Here is a 24,381-nt window from a genome sequence, read left to right as displayed (position 1 = left end):
TTACAGGTTTTACTGTAGTACCAGGCTGGTCGCTAGTCACGGTGGTCTTTAGTTACAGGTTTTACTGTAGTACCAGGCTGGTCGCTAGTCACGGTGGTCTTTAGTTACAGGTTTTACTGTAGTACCAGGCTGGTCGCTAGTCACGGTGGTCTTTAGTTACAGGTTTTACTGTAGTACCAGGCTGGTCGCTAGTCACGGTGGTCTTTAGTTACAGGTTTTACTGTATTTTAGTGATTGTTTGTGCCAGTGAAGGAACTGTAGACTTACTTAACATTTTTTTACATGCTTGGCAAGTGCCCACTACCGGGATGCACATTTTTACACTATCTGGAAACCCGTTAATTTGGAACTCGGATATTTATTTACTGTTTTTCCCCCACAGCGCCGAAAAAAGCTGCTGAAAGTGGCGAAGTGGTCGAAAAGCCGGTAAAGAAGGTCAAGGAACTCCGCGTACTGGACGCCAAGTCGGCACAGAATCTGTGTAAGTACCGGTAGCGTTTTATGGATAATACTTGAACTTCTTGAAGTACCTGTAAAATATGGCGGTCAACTCATGCCGAACATCACACACGCTCTATCTAGCTGCAAACTGTTCTGTCACATCTTGCAACTCCTTCATTGTCTCCCTTTTTTCAGATAAGATAGAGAGCTGTATGTGGACTGGAGTCTTTCGAGCCATTATTCAACGCCACTGCAAATTGTATTGACTGCTCTAGTTTCAGATGTGTTGCAGACAGGATATCAGTTTTTAAACAGTGTGAATGCCCACCAGTACACCTGCTCAATAGCATATTATAGCAGTTGATTACGGATATCTGTGGATTGCCATTGTGATTTGTTTCTTTGTTGTTGCTTTGTACTGCAGCTATTATGTTGGGTTCAATGCGGCTGGATTATAAGGTGCTCAAGAACCGTATTGTCATTCTCAGTGATGAGCTAGAGTACTCGACCATCACCAACTTGATGAAGTACTTGCCACCGGATGACCAGGTACGTGGGCAAGCCAGCCATTCATTGCTACATTACATGCACCATTCTTCTGAGTTGGGAAACTGCTCGGAACCCTGGCTATTGAGTGGTTGCACATCTATCACATGACCATACAGAGCAGCCATGTTTTTTTCAAACTCCACTCAACCCCTGCATCTATTGGTCACATGGTGTCGGCCATGTTGGTTCCACTGTCCACATGCCATGATCGTTCTGTACACTAGATTTAGTCACATGACAACGATGTGAAGCCACCCAGTATTGCCGTTGTATTAGCACACTGCTGCCACCGCTGTACGTGTACATGTACTGCTACACTCTCTGTGGCAATCAATGAGGTGAAGCATATTGTTTGGAGAAGTGAGAGAGCTGTGGTCCTTTAGACAGGTCTCCACTGGTTGTCTACGCATGGAAGCTGCATTATGTTGCATTTGTGGTATGTATCTATCTGGCTTGCTTCATATGGAACATAGTACAACGTACCAAGTTGGTAGCGTTCCTCCCCTTTCCCAGACAGACATGCGCAGCATATTAGTGATGCCTATTATCCTAATGCAACGCTCCCCTACACGTATTCTGTGTCTTCGTTTCCCTGGCTAGATGAGACAACTGGTTCTCTTCCGCAACTCGTACGACACTTTATCAGATTCGGAACAGTTCTGTGTTGTGGTGAGTTCTTGTCATTAATTTTTTTTCCTGTTTTTCAATTGTGATTGCGGTGCCTGGGTGAAGTGTGTGGGGGTCTCGTGCTTTGCCAGTTTAACTGCTATCTTCTACGATGTTTCAGAGCTGTTCTGGAGGAGTAGTATTGCAATAAGTCCATTGTGCAATGATGTAATTTGTACCATACATGCCCCCACACACTGGCACACAGCCACCTAAGCATGGTTGTGTACAGTGTTGAACAGTGCATTGCTGATCCCAGCGTACTCACATGCCTTACAGTAATACTCATGCCTTCCGTATTTGGTAATGTGTAATGGGCGTATACCTTCTTTTCTCCTGCCGTGTTGCTCTCTGCAGGTTGGCGTAGTCCCTCGCATCAGCCATCGACTAAACTGTATGTCTATTCGGCTCAAGTTCGACGAGGACATAGATGACGTTTTGCCCGTGAGTTGAGTGCGGGGAAGGATGTGTGCGGGTGGGCGTGGGGATGTTAGGCCCTCTTCAGACTAGGTACAAAACAGCCTATAAGTCACATTTACATAGAAGTTTCCAAGACAACAACAAGAATCTGGCGGGAAGCCTAAAAAGCTGCCCGATCCTTTCAGGCAGGGTGCGAACCCTTGTACAAGGCAACTTTCCTGCATTTATCGTACTTTCTCACCAGGTAGTTGTACAAACGTACAGACTTTGAACCCGGGTACGACTGCCGGCTAGCTGCTTTCACACATCCCAGGTCCATTGCGCAATAGCGTAGGGTCAAAGGTTGCCTGTATATCACATGGTATATTGCATGGTATATTGCATGTAAAATGTGTAGTCTGAATGCAGGCTTGGAAAAATGTTGCCTTTTAGGTTTATGTGATTTTGTACTGGATGTTCTATGTACGTAGTCTGATGAGGGCCTTAAATGGTCTGTGGTCAAGGAAATTCAGACTACGCTGGCGATTCCCAATGTAACTTCTGCGGCCATTGCAGATTTCCCGGAAGGCTACAGCTAAAGTGCACTTTTTGCTCTGTGTTATGTATTGGGGCAAAGCAGAATGCAGCCCTGGCAGCCCTGGCAGGCCCTGGGAATGTTTACTCATACAGTACTTCTTGCTGTGTACCCCACCAGTAGAATGCCTCCACCAACTGTAAATCACGCATGAGCAGAAATTTAATGATTATAATCTCGGGTTTTATTATCAGTTGTTTGATGATTGCCGTAGCATGGACCTTTATGAAGTTGATTGTTCCAACTAGGAACACACGCTTCTTGCCGAACTTGACACTTGACTGACTCACGACTGCCATCCGGAGCACACGAGGAGCACGTCGCACCTTCCACTCGGCAAACCTGCAAGAAAGCACCACTCCCTGCTCAATACACAGTGTTTCGGGGAATTCACCCCTCATCAGTTGAGCTTGAGTAGGCTGAGGAAGATTGTGCCTGAAAAGCACCACTTATATACTGCTCTCCAGGCCAAACCATCACCAGGGATACAAACTTACAGAGACGCTTTGTTTCCAGCGCGACAAACACCTCGTGAAGCTCCAGGTAGCAGCGTGAGTCAGAGTCGCTCATGGAGTTGTGCTAAACAGAATCAACTTCATGACTATTACCGCCGAAGTCGCAACTTCTAAGTTCGTATTGTTGTCCCTCACGCGGACGTGCGACTAGTTGTTGGAGGTGACAGCGTTGCGAATAGCTATACTGGCTCTCAACGTCTGTTTAGCACAACTCCATGAGCGACTCTGACTCACGCTGCTACCTGGAGCTTCACGAGGTGTTTGTCGCGCTGGAAACAAAGCGTCTCTGTAAGTTTGTATCCCTGGTGATGGTTTGGCCTGGAGAGCAGTATATAAGTGGTGCTTTTCAGGCACAATCTTCCTCAGCCTACTCAAGCTCAACTGATGAGGGGTGAATTCCCCGAAACACTGTGTATTGAGCAGGGAGTGGTGCTTTCTTGCAGGTTTGCCGAGTGGAAGGTGCGACGTGCTCCTCGTGTGCTCCGGATGGCAGTCGTGAGTCAGTCAAGTGTCAAGTTCGGCAAGAAGCGTGTGTTCCTAGTTGGAACAATCAACTTCATGACTATTAACGCCGAAGTCGCAACTTCTAAGTTCGTATGGACCATTATGTTAAGACAAATTCCAACCAGAGCTCCTTTTCTGTCTTTGTTAGTAAATTATATGAAGTTTCCTAGTAGGATACTGCTAGTATCTTTTCACCCCGTGTGCAATTTGCTGTTACACCAAGTACATGTATGCACTCAGTATTGCTATTTATTCATTTTGTTTCACCGTCCAATGGCAGAAGCCAATGCAAAGGGGGGGGGGGGGGGGGGGGGGCGTTAGCCAGCCATGGCTATATTTGTGAACTATGCCAATTTGTGCATATCTCTCTGCTTCTTCTACTTCCATTGCCATAAGGATATCGAATCAGTCATCTCTGCTTGTGAGGAGCTTCAATGTCATTCCTTCCTCAGCGTACTGCAGGTAAATAGTGACTGTGCTTGGCTGAGCATGTTGTTTCCTTGGTTGGCATTGTGGTAGCAGCCTGCAGCCAATGCTGAGACGTGCCTCGCATTTCAGCTGGCCCTTGCGGGCTGCGCTGCTTGCGGGACACTATCTGAGGCTGCTTGCCTGCGGGCTTGGGTTAGGCCGTGTGTGTGTGTGCGAGAGTCTCGTTTGGAAAAGGTGCATTGCAGATTCCGTCTTGCCTTCACCTTTTTGCCTGCTGCTATTGCTGCTGCTGCTACTACTACTTGAAAGGGAGTGCTTTGGTTGTCACTGAGTACTGTGGCAGCTTCGCTCTCACTCCCTGCCAGGTGCCAATGGCGTAATCAGACGCTACCAGTCTTCGTTTTTTTCTTTATATCTTATTCAAGGAGCCGTGGAGTGGAATTGGGGTTTTGTGTCGTGCACGAAGTAGTTGACAAACGTGGAGAAGTGCCACTTTTCCGCCGATGCAGAAAAAGGGCTGCTTGGTGTCAGCACTGGATTACGTCGTTCTCTGTGTATTGTTTGCTGTATGTGCTGGCACATTCGCTGATGATGATTTGCCCAGTGTATCTAGCTGTCTGTTAGCTCGCTGTGGCTCGATCTGAGGCTCTACTACCAACGTTTGTTCTGTGCTGTGCTGGCTGCAACGTTCTTTTGGGCTTGACTTGGAAAGTACTTCCATGCTATCATCTGTAGAGTGCTAGTTGGCTAGGCGAGATGTTCTGTTGCCAACCCGATGGTGCGCATGTGTGTGTGCGTGTGCCTGTGTTTATGGTTGATGCTTCTCGGTGTTTTTCTTCAGCTCGTTTTGCTGTTTGGCAACTTCATGAATGCCGGATCTCGCAATCAGCAGTCGTTTGGTTTTGAGCTGAATTTCCTGACCAAGGTGAGACCAGATTTTATCGTGGGAGTGTTTCCCTAGGGGTGCGCATGCATGCATGCGGGTGTGGGCTTGAAGGTGATAATATCAACCTGCCTTATCAACCTGCCTCAGTAGTCACAAATAACCATTTCTGGGTCTAAATTGATTTACTCTTCCATGGCTTTACATTGTATGCAGTGGGTAGACCCCGCCTGTCGCATGCTGGCATGACTTTCTATACCAGCAGTCCCCAGGGCACTGCCCAGTCAAAGCTGGTGGACGGATCGTCCTTGTGCGAAGGAGCCCGCTTCAAACGTGCATGTATCCGTACAAGCAGAGATCCGCTCGCAAGTCTCATCGTTGTGTTGACTCGGGCCTGGCTACGTCATAGCGCGTTCAGCCCTATCCTATACACATGAGTTTCACTTCTACACTGTACATGTGTCTGCCAGTGGGACACATTTGTACAAGGAAGAAAACTAGTGGTGAAACGATTACACTTTTTGACTACCGAATAACCTAAACCTTTATCGATCGGTTATTGGTTATTTTTCGATTATTTCTTCCACAGTGGAGTCTCCAAACCTTGAGAACAGATAAAAGCAGTATTAGAAGCTGAAAAATGCGAAACTGCTGGTCCGTGTTTACAGTGTGTACATGAACTACAGTGCATGTTCGCGCAAAACGCAGTAAGGGCGCCGGCCCGGGTCACCCCATCAATGTCCACGACAGTACCTGTGTAACTCTGCGCCCATGCTTGTTGCGTATCTTGTGTCTTCGTTCTATTCTGCAGCTGAGCAATACCAAGTCCGTGGACAACTCCATGAACCTGGTGCACTTCCTGGAGACGACCGTGTCCGAAGAGTACCCCGAAATGGCCGCGTTTATATCGGACCTGAGCCACGTGCAGCATGCTTCAAAGGGTAAGGAATTACCGGTGTACTTGGGCAAGTCGTGCCATCACATTCCTGTCTCTCTGAGAGTGGTATCCCAGGTTTAGTTCTCCTAAGGGACTGTTGAGGGCTGCCATTTTTTCAATTATTTTTAGCGCTTTCCAGCCAGCCCCCCACCCCCATTCTGCAGGTAAAAATCGAAATCTAGCCAAATATTGATTTCCATCTTCTGCACAATCAGTTTGACTGAGGGTTTGTGCATTCAATAGATATCACCCCCTCCCCTCCCCCAAACAAACAAGCAAGTCTCATTTTGAAAACACAACTATGATGCAGTTGGTGTGAGCAAGTGTCATTGTGGTCTCGTGCAATTATTGTGTAAGGAGAAAACTTATCGGGAACTGTGTTGTCTGGCTTTGTGCCTGTTTCAGTGCAATTTGTGCACTTTTCAGTCTCCGAGAACAACTTGTAGCGATGACTGTAGTGCAGCAAAAGCGGCCATTATCTAGCAGTAGTGTTGATACTAGGGCCTTATGCAGTGGGCAGTGGGCAGCAAATTAGTGTCCTGTTTGCTTACCTCTGAGTTGAGTGTTGCCATGGTGATAACGGATACGGCTGGGGGTTTCCCTTTTGTTTTTTGTCCAGTATCGGAGGATTCCGTTCAGAAGACACTCGGCACACTGAAGAAGTCTCTAGCGCAGGTCACCGGCGAGATCAAGGTACACGGCGAGTGCAAAGATGTCGAAGAGGGGGACAAGTTCCAGGAGCTGATGAAAAAGTTCATCGAGGGAGCGGAGACGAGGCTGGCCGTGGCCTCTGAGCGCTTTGAGAAGATGCGCGAGATGGTCGAGAAAGTGTCAACGTTCTTCTGCGTCGATCTCAAGAAGCAGCCAATTGAGGAGCTGTTCACTGATGTGCATGTCTTCATGGAGAACTTCCAGGTAAGTGGGAAAGGCATTCGCGAGTTGCATAGCGTAGTCAACCATGTTGGGTTATTTCGCATTCACGCATACGCGCACACTTCCACATGGCCATCACTGAAGCGATAACAGTGAGCAAACTAACTTGTGCTGGGATTACACCATTCAGCAGCTTGCACGGTTGATGAATTGACCGCCACTAATTTTAGCCTCACACCACACACAGTCACACACACACACACACACACCCACACACACACACGCACACACACACACACACGCACACACATGGAGCTTCTGTTTTCCACTCTTGTCATCTTGTGAAGCCTCTATCCTTGCAGTCGTTGCAACCTTGCACCAATCGCTTTCTTTCACTGCGGTGTTGTCCTTGTTTGTGTGTAGACTGCCAAGAAAGAGAATGAGAAGCGTAAGGAGATGGAGCTGAAGAAGAAGAGACAACAAGAGGTATGCCCTCTAGATAGAAACCAACTTGAGCATAACATGTCGATCCTTTGGGGGGGGGGGGGGGGGGATTCGTGAAGCTGCCCAGGTGGTTCATAGTGGAATAGCTTGGAGAGCTGTTGTCAGTACACACTATTGCAAGTGTGAACAGAGTGCCGTCGGAACAGGCAAGAGGGGAGGAGGGCAGAGCTGGCCTTTTTGGTATGCCTCTCAGTAATTCCGGGCTTTGTCAATTTTTTTAAGGAATGGTCCTCTCCGGTGATCAATCGTTCCAAACACATGTACGAAATAAAGCGTGGAGGACCCTGGCTAGCGCCAGATGCTTCTACGTTATGTCATTTCCGTGGCCTTGGGAATATTGTAATTTCGGAGTATAAGCCGCGCTTTAAACACTCGAACGTTTCCAGTTGGCAAATGTTTCCCGGTTTACACTGTGCTCTTGGTGGTACCTGTAGGGCGTTGTGTGGTGTTGAGATTTGTGGGTTGGTTGGTTGTGTTGGGTTTCGTATTTGCCTCTAGTGATTGTGGGCATGTGCCAGGGTTTTGACGTGTTTGCCCATCTGCCCCCCCCCCCCCCCCCCCCCCTCTCTTACTCTCTCTCGCGCGCGCACGCGCACTCTCTTTCTCTCTCATTCTCTCTCTTCCCTTACCTCCCCACCTCTCCCTACTGTACAGCTCGAGAAAGAAAAGCAGCGGAAGAAGAATGCGAAGGTTGCCAAAGTTCAGTTGGTCGACATCAATGCAGGTAAGTGCAGCCAAACAGTTGACTACCTGTCAGTGTTACTATGGTTCAGGAAGCATGCCAGTTGAAAGTTGCCTACCTTTTGCTGCCTGCCTTTTGTATTCTGTATACTGTAAAAGCCATTATTCTAACGAGGCGCATATATAACGATTTCCCAAAATTGACTAGTTTACGTGTACCAAAGGTAACGATTCTCACTCATTCTCAACGCTCAATAGGGCAGTATATGTATCGATTTCTGTATAACGATTTCCATTTTAACGACAGATTTCTCCTCGTTAACTCGTTAGAGTTAGCACTTCGTTATATATATATATGGCTTTTACAGTAATTATGACGGAAGTCGCCCTTACGTACATGTAGATTTAGAGTGCACGCAGATCAGGCCGTCGGTGCTGTTCAGAGCACTGGCTTTGTGTACTACCCGTATAGTGATCATCAGGACACTGAGTGCATGGCTCATGGAACCACACAGCAAGAAGAGAGGGTGAAAAATGTGCAGCAACTCTTGACATCCTCCTGTTCATGCACTATCATTGGACCCAACGTTTGTGTATGACCGTGAAACCCGGAGTTGCAACGATCTGTCTCCTCTCCCCTGCTGTGTGACAAGGCTCTGCCTCCATCTCTGCTTGCTTGGGTATTGTAAGTTAGAACCAGTAATCGAAAAGCCGTTTTGGAGAAAGAAGTTTCAACAAAGCTTTGAATAGAATATATGGATGGCGACATAATTATTGGTTTGTTCTCTCAATCCCTACTCGATGTAAATTCACTCATGACCATCGAGGAAAAACGTTTATGAATTATTCTTCGCATATTCTATTCATAGTTTTGTAGAACCAGTAATCCAACTCTTTTGGTCAGCTGGATTCCTCACGTTCTTGTCTCTGATTGCTCTGTGTTGTCTGGTTGGTGACCGTGCGTCGTTGCACTGTGTTGTACTGTGCTGTGTTGCGTTGTCTTACTGCAGAGGGTGATCAGCAAGGTGTGCTTGACGGCCTTATGGAGGCACTTAGCTCTGGTTCAGCCTTCTCAAAGTGAGTGTACAGTGGTCATTACTGCAATCCTACCCTAACTATCTCGGCACCGATTATCCAAACTCTAATTATCCTAATTCATGTACCGTAAAGTACCGTTGATCCGCCCCCACGCCATGTCGCTTCCCAGCTGGGTTTTCGGCAGGGGGCAGGAATTAGATCAAGGCTGTCAAGTGCAGTACGATGTACAACAACGTAGAGGATCAGACTCAATGTGCTGGATTGTGCACATTTTGATCCTGGATTGGCAAGTATTGTGTACAGCAGTGCATGCGTCGGTTCAACATCGTATTTCGTTGTATACGCCGAAGTCGCTTCACAAGGAGAAAATCGACAGGGGGCGGGAATTAGAGAGGGGGCGGATCAACGGTACTTTACGGTACATGCACATGAATGTCGGTGACAGTTATTCGAGTAAAGGATACTAGTATGCGCTGTTTGCTTTAGTACAGGAAAGTGTCGGCGTGTTTGGCATTGCCCCACTCCAGTGTGTGTGTGGGGGGGGGGGGGGCATGTGTGTGTGCGCGTGTGTGCATGCGTGCATGTATGACTGCGCATACCAAGTGCTCAATGGGCAGTATTCTGTGCGCAGAGTGCACAACAGTTTCCAATTGGACTTCTCTCTCATATCTAGCATGCTCACTTTCCCCAAAGGTACTAGTACACCATAAGAAGACAATAAGTCTGTGGGGACCGACCTAGTAATGCATGAAAAGATCAAAGAACTCTATTGAAAATCCGGAAAAATGAAGAGAAGAATCCAAAGTCAACGCATGCCATACAAGCTACAGGTAATTATTAATCGCAATCATGAAAGGATAATATTTGCCAGTAGTACTACGTGCCTATCACTGTAGCTACATCGAGCTGACTAATCTCTCTCTCCCCCCCGTTCTTGTGTTCTTGTCCATGTGTTGTGTCCAGGACTCGCGGCAACCAGGCCAGCGCGCGCAAGAAGCCCCGTGCGTCCATGCGCAAGAGCACCGTGCACGTGTCATCGGAGCCTCGCCTCTCCGTGGCCAGTGGCGGCGATCGCATCATCGAGCGTCCGGAGGCCAGCCAGGCCGAGCTGCTGCTGAAGAACCTGAAGGGCTCCAACACCATGAACTGATCTCAGCCTGTGTCTGTGTGTGAGCAGGTTTATTCCCCAGACTGTGCAGTCGCCCACAGTGTGTGTGTGTGTGTGTGTGTGTGTGTGTGTGTGTGTGTGTGTGTGTGTGTGTGTGTGTGTGCGTGTGAAGTAGCCTTGACCCTGCCAGTGCCATGCTACAGCTCAGGGTATGGCGTGCACAGCATGCGCTACAGTCAACAGGAATGCCCTCTCGCACTCCTATTTATTCCAGCCTAGTAGGTCTCGCTCTGCATGGTGTTTTCCCGAGGTGCGCGGATGCAGCGTGTTCCAAGATGTTCTGTCCTTGTCTCAACCCGTACACATCCCATGCCTGATAGTGGTGCTTTGCGTGCAGCCAGTGTACCCACTCAAGCTGGTGATTTTGTGTATGTACCAGCAGCGTATGTCCCGAGCCTCGCGCCTCTGCACACGTGAATGCCATTGCACAGTCTTTTTGTTTAGGTAGTACCGCAGGCTGTCCTGAATCCCCGATCATGTTGGTTGAATTTGCGTTGCTTTGCCCATCAGTGTGTCTCCGTGCAACACTGATCAACAACATATGCTTGTGCGTTTGCAGCAGCTGCACCCTAGGAACTTCTTCTGCCCTGTTTTCATCTCGTTGCTGTGTATTTAGTTGTGGGCTGTTGTAACTGACGTTAGGTGATTATGTTGTACGATGCTGTGACCCATGTCCGAAGCTTGATATCCTTTACTGGACCAACTTTTGCTGGTCTTTCGCTGCGTATTCGTATATTCCAAGTGCACACGGAGTGAGCGCACTTTGTTGCCGATTGTGCACGTCTTGTACATAATGCATGCCAGTCAGCACCTGGTCTTTCCACTTTTCATCGTTCTTTTAGCCTCCCCCACTGACCATACCAGCCGTTACTTCCCCCCCCCCCCCCCCCCCTCACAATCTGCCCTTTGTGAAGATCTATCACATAATGCTATCTACGCATATGCTATCTATATATTATACAGTATACTCGACTTCTTCTTCTCTTTCTAGCTTTGATACCGATGCATCTCCCTTTTTTTCTGCTTCCGCTGGTCCTGTTCTCGTCTTTCTTCGCTTCTCATTTCCCCGGTACCCGCTCTGGTTGCTAGTGTCCGCGCCTAGCGCCTCTCACATTCCACTTGCGCATTCGTGAACCTTTATGTACTTAACCTCGTTCTAGTCAGCAAACTTACACACACGCCGTGCGCGCCGCCATATCGAGGCGACACACTCTCCTGTGTGTGTGTGTGTGTGTGTGTGTGTGTGTGTGTGCTCTGCATTCACTCATTTATTTTTGTATAGAACCATGCACGCAGTGTAGAGCCATGTGTGTGCTTCATAATTATTATGCCTAACACACTAACACTACTTTGACTGCTTTGTTTTGTTTGTGTAGTCGTCTCACACAGTATTATGGCGCCTTTCTCAGTTTTGCTCCTTTCTCTTTCTATGAGAAGTATGTGTAGTTGATTACTTGAAGCTCTAGTTCTGTTTGGTTTTTTTGCTCTCCGCTGGGCTATAAATCTGGAATCCCTGACATGCTTGTGTGTTTGTGTGTGGACGTGTGTGTGTTTTTGCGTGCGCGTGGTGTGTGTCATTGACAGAGGCTTGTTGTAGGTGCACACTACGGCGCATTCACGTACGCGATCCCTTCAGCTTTTTAGCACAATGTCATGAGCACTTTGTCTGGGGTCTCTGGACTCTCTGTACACTGTGTAAGACTCTGTTCAAATCTGTGTGGTCTACTGAACCATACATACACGCTTAACCGTACATGTATACCTGGTATACCGGCGCACAATAGCGAGAATTCCCAGATTACAACAATGACTTTAGCCGCAGGTGTCTCTGTTCTCTTCTGCCTTCGTGTATCGCGTACAACTACAAACCTAGTCGCAGTACATGTATTAGCAAGGGGGGGGGGGGGGTAGTATTTATCTGACTGTAAACTGGAGCTATCGATCTAGTGGACCGGCTACCGCGCTACGTAGTCGTTGCTACAGTCCGCGATCCGATCCTATCTGCTATTCCCGGCCCTGCATACAATCATTTCGTCGATGGTATGCATGGTGTGACCTGACCTGGCCTAGCGCCTGGGTCATGCACGATCTACGTAGATCTACGCATGCACGTGTGCTGGACATCTAAGCAAGTCAACAAGCCTGCACGTGCAGCTTGCACAGTCTGATCTGATGATAGCTAGAGACTGCAGTGAACATGGTGAAAGGGACATGGCCCGATCGAGCTCGACCACACGAGCTCAGCTCGGTTCACTACCATCGTTCACGCCATGCCAGTGCTATCCCCTGTTGGCCAGGGCCAAAAATAATAATATTATTGGCAAAATGGGTATGGCACTACAATGGGTTCTGTTCCTGATTTTTACTACAACTACTTGTGAAACAGCTAGCAAGCATTTTGAAGTGGACTTGTCCGCCACAAACACTCACAAAATTGCGTGCTCGGGATACAGGCAGAACCCTTTCCTTTTGAACTGCTGCTAACGCACTTGGTTGGTTGTTGGAAAAATATTATTATAATACCTGCAGGGAATCGAATCAGTTGATTCTATGCCACGTTGAGGCAAGTAGTTGATCGACTCGATCCCAGTGCAGAGGATTCCTTCATCCGTTGATCTCCGGCAGAGTTCTCCTTGGCGTTGACTGGCGAACACAAGATGCCAGCAGGACAGCTTGGTGTCGCTGGCACGAAGGTACGGTAGTGGTCACGTGATATACTTTAAAAATAATTAGCGAAGGTTGCTAGGCAAGCGTATATCCATTACAATTTACGAACATATGTTGGCTATGCAATATGCACATCAAGTCTTGCATACGTTGTGCTCTTTTTATTTGACGATGCTACTAATAGCAATCTCATACAACATACTTGCTTCATGACAGCACACGCAAGCCTTTGATCTCTACAGTACACGCCGTATCTTCTGGAATTGTGACCGGTCTTTTTACTGCCGCCTGTCGGAAATAAGCGCCACATGATGTCAGGGGTTTTGCGTGTTTTTTTGGATTTTAGGTCTCGCATACTACGTACTAAGTTCCTCGTCCAGTATTTCTGAAAATACGTCATCTATGATAGACTCTACATTAGCCCTTGGTGAATAATGCCGGCAGAAATATTGGCAGAATTTGATACAGTTTCTGGTATGCTTCATGCATGTTTGGTGTGTGGATAAAGAAATGGAGCTTAATTCAAGGAAGTACCTGCCATAAAGTTTGTAAGGTTCTGCCAATTTTACCGCTTTTCGAGCGGAATCTGCCAATTTCTCTAGCACTATCCGCCCAGGCAATGGCGACTCTACATACTTCAGGGTAATCCATAATGTGCTTAAGCATGCATAGGCGCCGGATAGATGAGCCTGATGTATACGCATTGTGACCCATTGGTTTTTTCCCATTGGCTTTTTTGCCTTAAGGTACGCAAGCTCCACCGCAGCCACTTCATTACATGAAAAACCCTGCATACACCATCCTCATATCAAGTGGTCTCTTCTCTGCAAATTACTAGTATCTCAATCAAATTTTCGACAAGGAGCCATCGTCAGGATCAAGGTTTTTCATGACTTTGCTGTCATTAATGTTTTGTTGTCCTTGCAGTGCACGGTGATCGGTGGTGGTGGATTCCTCGGACGTCACATCGTGGAGGGTCTTCTAGATGCAGGGTACGATGTCAACGTCTTTGACATCCGACGTACGTTCGAGGACGAGCGCATAACATTCTTCGAAGGCAATCTCTGCAAGAGCGAGGTGAGAAACTGTGAACAGCAGGCATTTTTGATTATCCCATGGCTCATTCTGCATTGTCAGCTACTCACCACTGTGTGTGTGTGTGTGTGTGTGTGTATGTGTGTGTGTGTGTGTGTGTGTGTATGTGTGTGTGTGTGTGTGTGTGTGTGTGTGTGTGTGTGTGTGTGTGTGTGTGTGTGTGTGTGTGTGTGTGTGTGTGTGTGTGTGTGTGTGGTGTGTGTGTGTGTGTGTGTGTGTGTGTGTGTGTGTGTATGGCTGTGATGCATATAAAGTTATAAACCTCTTAGTCTATGCATGCTGTTTTCTTCGCTTTTCAGGAGCTCGAGATTTAGTGGGTTGGATTTCGACGGCTTTGTTTCGTTTCGCCCATTCTCCATTCTACTGCACGTCCATTCAACCATGGTTTTCCATTTCACACATTGTTACTTCAAGTCAGGGCATCTCCTTGTTTCCAATAAGCCCATTGTGCATTGCCAAATATGGAAGGTATGAGTAATGCATGTGAGTACAGTGGGATCAGCAATGCACTGTTCAACACCCCAGACGACCATGCCCAGGTGGCTGTCTGGGGTGTTTATGGTAAAAATTACGTCATTGCGCAATGGGCGTATAGGCCTCGCAACCTGAAGTACACCCCCAACCGGTCACGATGGTCTATGCCCACTACAACACTGTCGGGCGCCGGAGAACGGAGTGCTGAAGAACGAACAGCCTAAAAGGTTCCTCAAGCACTGCATACCACTGATGTATACATGGTGACTCCAATGCACATAAACATGTAGCACTAATAATACATGAACATAAGAACGGTCTAGGCTACGAGGCTGAACTCTCTCTCTCTCTCTCTCTCCCCCCCCCCCCCCAGTTCTTCGGTGACCGACACTACAGTGGCATCAAACTGATGATTAGCTTTTTAAACTGGCACTTGACCCAATTGGGCGTGTTTTTAATGTGTTTTTAATGTTTTTAATGTGTTTTTAATGTTTTTAATGTGTTTTTAATGTTTTTAATGTTTTAATGTTTTTAATGTTTTAATGTTTTTAATGTTTTTAATGTTTTTAATGTTTTTAATGTTGCTGTGCACTCAGGATTTGGCGCCGGCCCTCTCCGGCGTGGATATTGTGTTCCACTGCGCGTCGCCCCCGGCTGCCACCAACAATAGGTAGGCTGTGTGTACGCTGGTGTTGACGACTGCTGTTGAAGCCGCCTAGTGTTTTCCCGTGCACTGATGTTCCCCGAACTGTCTCTTGTCCCGGATGCACATGAGACCTGAGCGCAATAAGTAGGTTGTGTACGCTGGTGGCGACGACTGCTATTGAAGCCGCCTAGTGTTTTCCCGTGCGCTGATGTTCCCCGAACTGTCTCTTGTCCCGGGTGCACGTGTGGCCCGAGCATACGCAAGTTGTAGTGAGGAAGCTGATGCCTCTGTGATCCTGTATCCTGGAGCGGAAGTTATATTTTTAAATTATTTTATCTTTGTGTCAAGAGCGCATTTTGTCAGCTGAATGAAACAGGCTCGAGCAGCATCGTGTATTGCTAATAGGTTAACAGCTAGTACAGGAAAACCTGCCCGAACCAGACGCCCTTGGTGCAGCGGAAACTATCCTGATATGATAGGATTTCGCTTGATCCTGGGATGCATGCCAATCCACAGCACCTTAGTGCATGGACATTTGTCCGATCAATACAGGATTTCGCTTGGTACAGGGTCCGGCAAACACAGGTTTTAGTGAAGTACATACACACTTTTTAAAATTGCATTGGCAAGAAAGACATTTCTCAAAACGCGAAGACTCCACTGTAGCCATCCACTATGTCCATACATCTTCACTCTCCAAACGGTCTCTGGGCTACACCAATCACTAAAAGAAAAAGAGATATTAATTTTCAGGCCTTGCCCGAAAATTCGAATAATATCTCTTTTTCTTTTAGTGATTGGTGTAGCCCAGAGACCGTTTGGAGAGTGAAGATGTATGGATATTGGTAAGAAAGAGCCCAGAAATTAAGATTGCTTGTGAGAAGTGAGAAATATTCTGCCTTGCCCGCAGGCCACCGATGTGAAAGTCCCGTGCGCACACCGCCAAGCCCCGGGTAGCCAGTGTTTAAGAGCTGGAAAAATCTCACCGAGATCTGTGGCCTGTTGGAACTGTTGGAGATTAACGGCGCGGCAGCATGATCACATTTTCCCTGCTACACCAAATGCCTTTGCTAACGGATGGACTGATATTCTGCAGAGCATGGTTTACAAAAATCTCCTGACGGTCCTGAGTGCATTGACTCATGATTCAATGGTGTAGGTAGCTTCTTTCAGATGGTACATGTATCCATTTGTTTGAGCAATGCAGTGAATATTGCACACACTCTGATGAGTGGCGTTACCTGTACATGTTATTTGTGAACATTTGTTTTGCCGGGTGTGTTTTGTCCCTGTTTGCTCTCTTGTGCATTCTGCCTTTCAGAGCTCTCTTTCAGAAGGTGAACATCGAGGGAACGATATGTGTGATCAGGGCGTGTGTTGCAAATTCAGTGAAAGTGAGTATGGCGTGCAGACTGTAGTGTAGGTGAGATGGCAGTGCGTGCTCACCCATGCTACCCTTGTACAGTAAAACCTGTGACTAACGACCACCCCTTGGGGCCAGAGAAAGCAGTCTTTAGTGGCAGGTGGTCCTTAGTTAGAGGTTTGCACTGCACAGCCATACATGAATGTGAGACCGTCCGTGCCTGGCGAAGTGGTCTGTAGTACCAGGCTGGTCGCTAGTCACGGTGGTCTTTAGTTACAGGTTTTACTGTAGTCATAAATTGTGCATGATGTCATAAATTGTGCATGATGTCATAAATTGTGCATGATGTCATAAACTGTGCATGATGTCATAAATTGTGCATGATGTCATAAACTGTGCATGATGTCATAAATTGTGCATGATGTCATAAATTGTGCATGATGTCATAAATTGTGCATGATGTCATAAATTGTGCATGATGTCATAAATTGTGCATGATGTCATAAATTGTGCATGATGTACATTTAGCTACAGGTTTTACTGTACAAGTAACGCCCTGTGCTATATTCAATACCATTCGAAAGTAGTCGCCGCAGTCTATGACGCAAACTGTTTGGTAGAATGTAGCAGGCATGACCACCTACTGTAGCAGTGCATCTAAATGATCCAGTATGTATCTTTTTTAGGTGGGCAATCCATTACGGCACAGTAGACACTGCATGTCAAGGCGACCATTCTGATAAGGTGGCCATCTGTCCCAGAAGACCACTACAACCAGGACCAAGGGATGGTATTCCGAGTCAAATAACCCTGGACTTGACAAACACCATCTGTGCACGGTGACCTCATTTGTAAGCTCCCTTGCGCGGTCGGCTTATAGACATGTTTCACTGCATGTTCTTCAAAGTAGCATTTAAAAAAAATTAATGTCTATTTTAAAGGAGATAGGTATCTCTCTGCTATAGATCCAAGAACAAGGAAATAGAAATTTCAGCCAAGTTTTACAAGATCAGGACAGGTATGCCATGGCAAAATGTATGGAAAAGCAGATCCCAAACCGAGATTTTTAAAGTGGGTTTTTGATCCTCAATTCGGCCCAAATTGGACTTTCAAAAGCCAGCAGGACTGTTTCCGATGAATGGACTGTAGTACGTGGTCGATGTGTCTGGTATGCTCTGACCTTGTTGTGTGTAACTTGCAGCGTCTTGTACTGACCAGCAGCGCTAGTGTGGTGTACGAGGGCACGGACATAGCCAACGGCACCGAGTCTCTGCCCTACGCACACAAACCTATTGATGCTTACACGGAGACGAAAATTGAACAGGAAAAGGTGAGAATCTCTACCACCTGTTTTACTGGCAGATAATACAATAATAAGAGGATGAAAAAAGTGTTTTCACTCCGAGTTTCACGCACTAAGCGATCATCAGAAAACAGTAATGAGAGCAGCAATTTTTCATCCTCTAATTATTGTTTGAACTAGCTCTGCCTTTCCGTATTGAGCACTCTATTGGACAGCCTGGAACCTCTCTGTTTTAACTGGCAGCTGGTATTCATGTCCAGTGTTGAAGTCTACTTTATCAAGAGAACACAACTCTTGAGTGCATGTGTAGAGCTAGTTGGTTATACTGTCGTGGACATGGAAATCCGGTCGCACGTCTAGCGGCCCCAGGGCGTTGGCCATGCAGCCGTGGACAAGCGGTACACACATGCATTTATGCGCTGCAGCGCGCTGGTCGCATCGGATCAACATGTGCACTGCACGCAGCGTTCTGTACGCGCGCTGAGGGCGCCGGCCCCGGTAAATCGGCTGAATTTCCATGTCCGCTACAGTATAATGAAACACGTTGTAATCCTGAAACAAATCCACTCACGCTAGCTGCTCATCGGCAGTTGTGCAATCTGGGGATCTATGTCTATGGTGAAGACCTGTTATGATCTCCATGTGCTACATGAACAGTGCTGCTCAATGGAATCTGATCGATCGAGTCAATGCCACACCGGGTGCTGTGCAACCCTAGACCTGCGAACTTCGGGATGCGGTCTGCTGGTGCAGAGCTCAACTCAAGTTCACACGATCGGATTTCAGTGGGCAGCACTGTACATGACGCATAAAGGTGCTGCTATCAGCTTTGCAACAACAAGCAAGCATTGGTGGTTCAGTGGTAGAATCCTCGCCTGCCACGCGGGGGGCCCGGGTTCGATTCCCGGCCAATGCATCTTTTTTTTCTTTTGAAAGAATGTACGCAAAAGTATCTCTTCCAGATGCTCCTTGCACGAGGGAATCTTTTTTTGGATCGCTTTCAGAGGATATCCTGGTTCACGAATCTTGTATGGCTCAAATGAATGTTTGGATCGATAAAGAGGTCACTGGGAGCAAGGAAGAAGTGGCAAATAATTGTCACCTGGCACACTGCAATGTATCCATGACCGCCTCTGGTTTTCCGATGGTGATGGAGAAAATATCTACTCCCTGATATTATACTCCTTGATATAGACTATTTTTGCACTCCACGCCGCATAATCTCCACCGCACACTGGAGAGACAGCTTCATGCCAAAATGAGATGAGGTATGCCGTAACAGGGCATTGGACATACATATCCCCACCTCCCCGCGGCAAACATCCTGCTTCGAAGTATGATGGATACCAGAGAAGGCAAGGAAAGAGATTCTACACACTTTGACATTGCCGCAAAAATTGAAGAACCCACACTTTCCAAGTGAAATGTTGCCTGATGATGGTGGTGCATGAAACTCCGAGCTGCAACTCACAAATCATTCTGATTTTTATGTGCTCTCACATGCAGATTGTTCTTGCTGCAAATAACAAAGAGATGCTCGCCGACGGGTCTGGCTATCTGCTAACAGCGGCTATAAGGCCCCATGGTATATTCGGCCCCAACGACCGTCAGCTCTTACCAACATTGGTGGACAAGGCGCGGGCGGGCAAGATGAAGTTCATAATCGGGTAATCTTTTCATATTTTGTTGATGCCATCTTAAGTAGGTCCGTCAAATCATGAGTAGTGTTGGATTTTTCTTTTGACCAGACGAGACCAGACGACGCTTGCAGACACCAGCATGAGCACTGCACTAGTCACACTCCACAACAGCTAGACGTTGCTCCTGGCAAGCCTTGTTTTGTTCCATTATGATGTTGAGAACTCATCAGAGGAGAGGTGAATCTTTTCATGTTGACCCAACTGCAAGTCGGACCTATCACAACACCGCTCTCATCACACCCCGGCACTTTGCAGTTAGGCCCCGGCGGATAATGCCGGCAGAATTTCGAGCAGAATCAGGGGTTTCAAAATCGGAGCAGAATGCGGCAGAATGAGGCAATGGGCGGGCAGAACGGAGCACCAGACGAGCAGACGGAGCACCAGACGAGCAGAACGGAGCATGAGACGAGCAGGACCGAGCACTACAAATGTAGACGAGCTGAGAACCGAGCACTAAACGAGCAGAGCGGTAGACGAGCAGAACCGAGCACTAGACGAGCAGAACGGAGCACTGTAGTTCTCAGTACGCAGAGCTTATGCACGTCGACGTGACGTCATGCCACTCAGCTTCGGTATCCGTAACGGACCTTTTGCAGTTTTGGTGCCTATTTGGGAGTCCTTGGTAATCAGGACGGTCTCGTGTATGGCTCCCTGGACGTTCGAAGATTCGCCTCAGCTCAGACTCACTGTACTTGGACATTTTTGGTCGTTGTTCATGACCACGTGACGGGTATGCATAAGCTCTATAGAGGAGTTTTGCAACACCTTGTGAATCGTTACATGCCATTTTAGCCCAAATTTGGGCTGGTGCCTTCAGAAATGGAAAGGCCGGATCGCGGGATAATCGATGTTCTACTGTAAAGGGATATTAATGTTTTACTTTTTGTTGTACTTTAGTTCATTACCATTGCCTGGATGTTGAATTGTGGGCTGGTAATTTAGTGTCTTGACCTGCGACCCTGATATGCTCTGTGTGCGGCAATGGCGGAATTCGGTGATGTACGTGACAGATCAGCCGACTTCGATTCCGCCGAAGAAGATCTTATAATTGTTGATATTCTTGACGACGAAGATGATACACCAGTGGACACGGAAGGCCAGTCTGGCAAAGAGTGGCAAAGCCTGGACATAGCGGAGGAAGCTGAAATCTCCCGTGTAAGGTCTATGAAACGGACGTCCGCAAAAAAGGATGTGGTTGCCTCAGGGGCAAAGAGAACCCGGGTGTCGCTAGGCGGCAGCACAAGAGTGAATGTTAGCCCACACCAGCGAGTGGAGGAATTCCCAGACGAGATGCTCGTCGTCTCATCCGGTAAATTATACTGCGAAGCAATTTCATTCTAAGGTGACTGTAACCTTTTCTGTCTCATGATTTTGCATAATGACCACCTGTGCTACAGCAAGTGTATGGAGTCACACACCTCGCAGGTCTATTTCCTACTTTGCTGACGTCTAGATCTGTAAAACACCAAAGGCATTCCTCTGCTTTAAAATTCTTGCCGCACCACTTGTACAAGAAAAGAGGAACTTGTCTATTGTATTACATTGATCTATAATGAAGTTCAAGTAATACTCTAATGTACATGTCATCACTGACATGGAGCAGAATTGAGCAGAAGGTGGGTGTTTTGCGAGCAGAATGCGAGCATAATGAAAAGCAGAATGGGCCTAATTCCCGAGCATTATCCGCCGGGGCCTATTTGCAGTGACTCCAAGCTACATTCATTGTTATAGGTTATAAGAGCCGCTGGTTATAGCACCCCTCCCTAACCCACTCCTGCCCTTCCCCTGCCCCTCCCCTCCCGGCTTACTCTCACCTGCCCCCGGCCTGCCCTGCTCTTCTGCCGCCTCTGCCCCCCCCCCCCCTCTCATTACCCCATGCACTTACTTCATCATCACCAAACAAATTTAATCGGTGCCCAGGGCAACTGCCGGTATGCTAATTGCGATGTTGAATACCAGTAAATTTTCAACGCAGCCACTGATGTTTCAGACCACATAGAAGAGATTGGGATTCCATGTGAGCATTGGTGGTTCAGTGGTAGAATCCTCGCCTGCCACGCGGGGGGCCCGGGTTCGATTCCCGGCCAATGCATTTTTTTAAATTTAGTGTATAGTGAGTGCTCTTTGTCTAGTGGACGGAGCATAAACAGCAACAATAGAGAGGTTCCGGGGTACGATTTTCCGTGCCAAAATCCGTATGGGCGCTACGGATTTTTTCCAGGCGTGCTCCATACGATTTTTGGCACGGAGAATCCGTGTGGACTGGCTTTCATACGAACCATGTTTCGTATGGAGATTTTGCGTCATCGGGTGCAGAAAGATTTTTCGCGTACAAATTTGGTACGAGAAACATCGATTTTTCGCGGGAAGTTTTGATTTCGGTACAAATTTTCAAAATAAAAAGGCATAGCGCGGGAATGTGACGTGTTTGCGATCGTAACCTAGGCAATGACGGCAAACACATACGTTCCGTACCCCGGAACTTTTCACTGCTCGAAAACGACATATAAAAAATCTGTAGAGCCTCCACGGATTTTGGCACGAAAAATCGTACTCCGGAACCTCCCTAATGTAACCAAGGGTGCGTTTGGTTGGTACGATCTAGAACAGGATCGAACAGCTGGTGCGCATGGAGCAACCTCATGCCAACCAAACGGTACTCCAGAAACCGAGCACATTTTTGTGAAAAAATGTGCCAAACTTGGTGCATTCTACATAATGTGTATGGGTCACCATGGTCACTTTGTACGGTACAACGAGTCCAACCCAAAAAGCGTATGCACGTGATCATTTGGGACCAATATCGATGTTCCCGCCAGGTTTTACTGTGAAAAAGTGAAACTGCTCGGTCTGCTTCGGCCTCGAGGCCGGAGCCGACCCAGAACAGGTGCAGTCCCAACCAAACGCGCTGTTCTAGTGAATCCTGTTCTAGTTCGTACCAACCAAACGCGCCCCAAGTACTTCCTTTCCGTTACTCAGAGTTCCGTGTCCGAAAAACACTCATCAGACGATAATGGCAATGTAGTATTTAGAGTGTTTGAAAATTTTTCAGACACTAAACTCTGAGTATTGCGGCAAGGGACTCAACACACAACAAGTTCAAACTAAATGCACCAGGCATACTTGTATGTATACAGAGCTGCCATTCGCAGGATGTGATCACGTGACTTCTCATTATCATCAGGGGTCGTCGCAAACGTTTTTTTGTCGTCCTTGAAACGAACATCATTCGTGGGGGGGGGGGGGTTGCGAGCCAAAATCGCAAGTTGATCAACACTGTGCTAGTTTATGAACATGCATGCGATTTCCGTCGTCCAGCACAGCAAGCTGCGTTCGTTTCAGAGGGAGGGGAGGGGAGGGGGTTCGGGCACGAAAAGAACGATGTTCGTTTCAGGGACGACAAAAAACCTTTTGCGACGACCCCTAGGCCCTAAAGAGCATGATTTGTACAAAGTACGTGCATTGATTGCCCTGCTTTTTCTGATCCAAGGGTGCCCTTTTGTGTGGTTTATCTTCTCTTGGAAAAAGAAAAGAAAAATGCATTGGCCGGGAATCGAACCCGGGCCCCCCGCGTGGCAGGCGAGGATTCTACCACTGAACCACCAATGCTTGGATGAAATTTACACCGATTGACCATGCTCCTGGTGTCAAATTCCACATTTACTGACTTCAATCGTTTCCACGTTGCTGTGTTCACGTGCAGAAACGGTGAAAACCTTGTTGACTTCACACACGTACGGAACGTGGTGCACGGTCACATCCTGGCGGCGCAGCATCTACAAGAAGGCCACGATGCCTGCGGCCAGGCGTTCAACATCACCAACTGCGAGCCTGTCAAGTTCTGGTGGTTCATCGGCGAGCTGCTGGACGGGCTCGGCTACTCGCGGCCCACGATCAAGCTGCCGTATCGGCTCATCTACGTTGTCTCTCTCATCATGACGTTTGTCTGCTTCGTGCTGCGCTCGTGCCTCGGCGCGAAGGCCGAAGCAACGTTCACACCCATGCAGGTAGCGCTTGCCGGCACGCACCACTACTATAGCAGTGCCAAGGCACAGGCATGCCTGGGTTACTCACCTGTGGTCAATGTGGCGGATGGCATTCGCAGCACACTGGCGACATTCCAGCATCTACGCAGAAAATAGCCGCCTACTAGTAGATTGGAAACACTGTGAAACGTTCAGCCTTTTAAAAAGCCCATTATTAGATGAGGCTGCCGGCTGGAAGTAAGGCGAGAGTTGTTCACAAGGAATCTTGAGAGGAGTTTCAACTCAGATATGATTCTAAATCGGTAGTGTGCTATTTTCTCTGGCTGTTCCAATATTTACTTGTGAAAACAGTCCCTTTCTGACTTCTCTTGTATGGGTTATATAACCTACACCTAACACCGGCAGCTATTATTTTGTAAAATATTTATTCTAATGTGTTTGGTATCCATGAGCGCCAATGGCGATCATTTTCCGCTTCCCATTCGGTCAGAGAAAAATGATTATTTTGATTATTGGCATCTTTGCTTAAAACAGGCGTGCTCTGTGGCTGCATGAGGTGCGTGCACATGGATCACGGTTTCATGAACCCCAAGAGGCTGCTGAAAGGTTGACATGAGACATGCCTATGATTGATTGCCTCTAATGATAATTATTACCTCTGTGTGATAGCAATCTGTGCATTATTTCGGGCAGGGTTTGCATATTGTTGATAAATATGGTGGTAAAGACACACCTGGCAATATGGCGGTAAACACACGCCTGTTCATTCTCAGGGTTTGCATATTGAATTATAATTGGACTGGAACCTCGGCGAACCCCGGCAATTGAAGTTCTGCAAGGCTCCAGAGCACTGGTAACGTCCATGAGCACCGTGTGCAAGCACAGTTGAGTGCACGGACCTGTCACTAAGCTAATGCACAGGGAATAACATTCATCTCATATCACAACGACTCAACTGTGCTTGC

The 24,381-nt window shown here is 47.5% G+C and overlaps 2 protein-coding genes and 3 non-coding genes across 5 annotated transcripts in view; 4 read left to right on the top strand and 1 right to left on the bottom strand.

The window, feature by feature from the left end:
- LOC135811772 (protein diaphanous homolog 1-like) overlaps positions 1-11,699 on the top strand; it is a 30,916-nt gene extending 19,217 nt beyond the window's left edge. The window contains exons 14-25 of the mRNA XM_065325022.1: positions 383-481; positions 866-990; positions 1,591-1,659; positions 2,014-2,100; positions 4,066-4,131; positions 4,940-5,023; positions 5,793-5,922; positions 6,538-6,833; positions 7,215-7,277; positions 7,950-8,019; positions 8,987-9,053; positions 9,978-11,699. Of these exons, the coding sequence (XP_065181094.1) occupies positions 383-481; positions 866-990; positions 1,591-1,659; positions 2,014-2,100; positions 4,066-4,131; positions 4,940-5,023; positions 5,793-5,922; positions 6,538-6,833; positions 7,215-7,277; positions 7,950-8,019; positions 8,987-9,053; positions 9,978-10,164 (1,343 nt within the window). The 3' untranslated portion in view covers positions 10,165-11,699. The remainder of the gene's footprint in view (positions 1-382; positions 482-865; positions 991-1,590; positions 1,660-2,013; positions 2,101-4,065; positions 4,132-4,939; positions 5,024-5,792; positions 5,923-6,537; positions 6,834-7,214; positions 7,278-7,949; positions 8,020-8,986; positions 9,054-9,977) is intronic.
- A 779-nt stretch (positions 11,700-12,478) lies between these two features.
- LOC135811761 (sterol-4-alpha-carboxylate 3-dehydrogenase, decarboxylating-like) lies at positions 12,479-23,932 on the top strand. The gene is made up of 7 exons (XM_065325010.1): positions 12,479-12,875; positions 13,777-13,926; positions 15,015-15,088; positions 16,386-16,458; positions 17,629-17,757; positions 19,237-19,397; positions 23,134-23,932. Exons 1-7 carry the CDS (start codon positions 12,840-12,842, stop codon positions 23,570-23,572), a joined length of 1,062 nt encoding a protein of 353 aa, XP_065181082.1. The 5' UTR covers positions 12,479-12,839; the 3' UTR covers positions 23,573-23,932.
- Positions 18,576-18,646, top strand: Trnag-gcc (transfer RNA glycine (anticodon GCC)). The gene has a single exon. It is a non-coding gene; the product is annotated as a tRNA-Gly (tRNA).
- On the top strand, positions 21,452-21,522 carry Trnag-gcc (transfer RNA glycine (anticodon GCC)). The gene has a single exon. It is a non-coding gene; the product is annotated as a tRNA-Gly (tRNA).
- On the bottom strand, positions 22,969-23,039 carry Trnag-gcc (transfer RNA glycine (anticodon GCC)). Its single transcript has one exon. It is a non-coding gene; the product is annotated as a tRNA-Gly (tRNA).
- Positions 23,933-24,381: the final 449 nt, after the last annotated feature.

Source organism: Sycon ciliatum, chromosome 1 (assembly GCF_964019385.1).
Source record: "Sycon ciliatum chromosome 1, ocSycCili1.1, whole genome shotgun sequence".
Lineage (NCBI taxonomy): Eukaryota > Metazoa > Porifera > Calcarea > Leucosolenida > Sycettidae > Sycon > Sycon ciliatum.
Note: the sequence above shows the minus strand (reverse complement) of the source record. Positions and strands in the feature narration are given on the sequence as shown.

Coding starts and splice junctions, on each gene's coding strand:
- LOC135811761 (XM_065325010.1), top strand. CDS start 12,840: ATGCCAGCAGGACAGCTTGGTGTCGCTGGCACGAAG. Junction 13,927..15,014: donor GCAATCTCTGCAAGAGCGAG/GTGAGAAACTGT, acceptor CTGTGCACTCAG/GATTTGGCGCCGGCCCTCTC. Junction 17,758..19,236: donor CGAAAATTGAACAGGAAAAG/GTGAGAATCTCT, acceptor TCTCACATGCAG/ATTGTTCTTGCTGCAAATAA.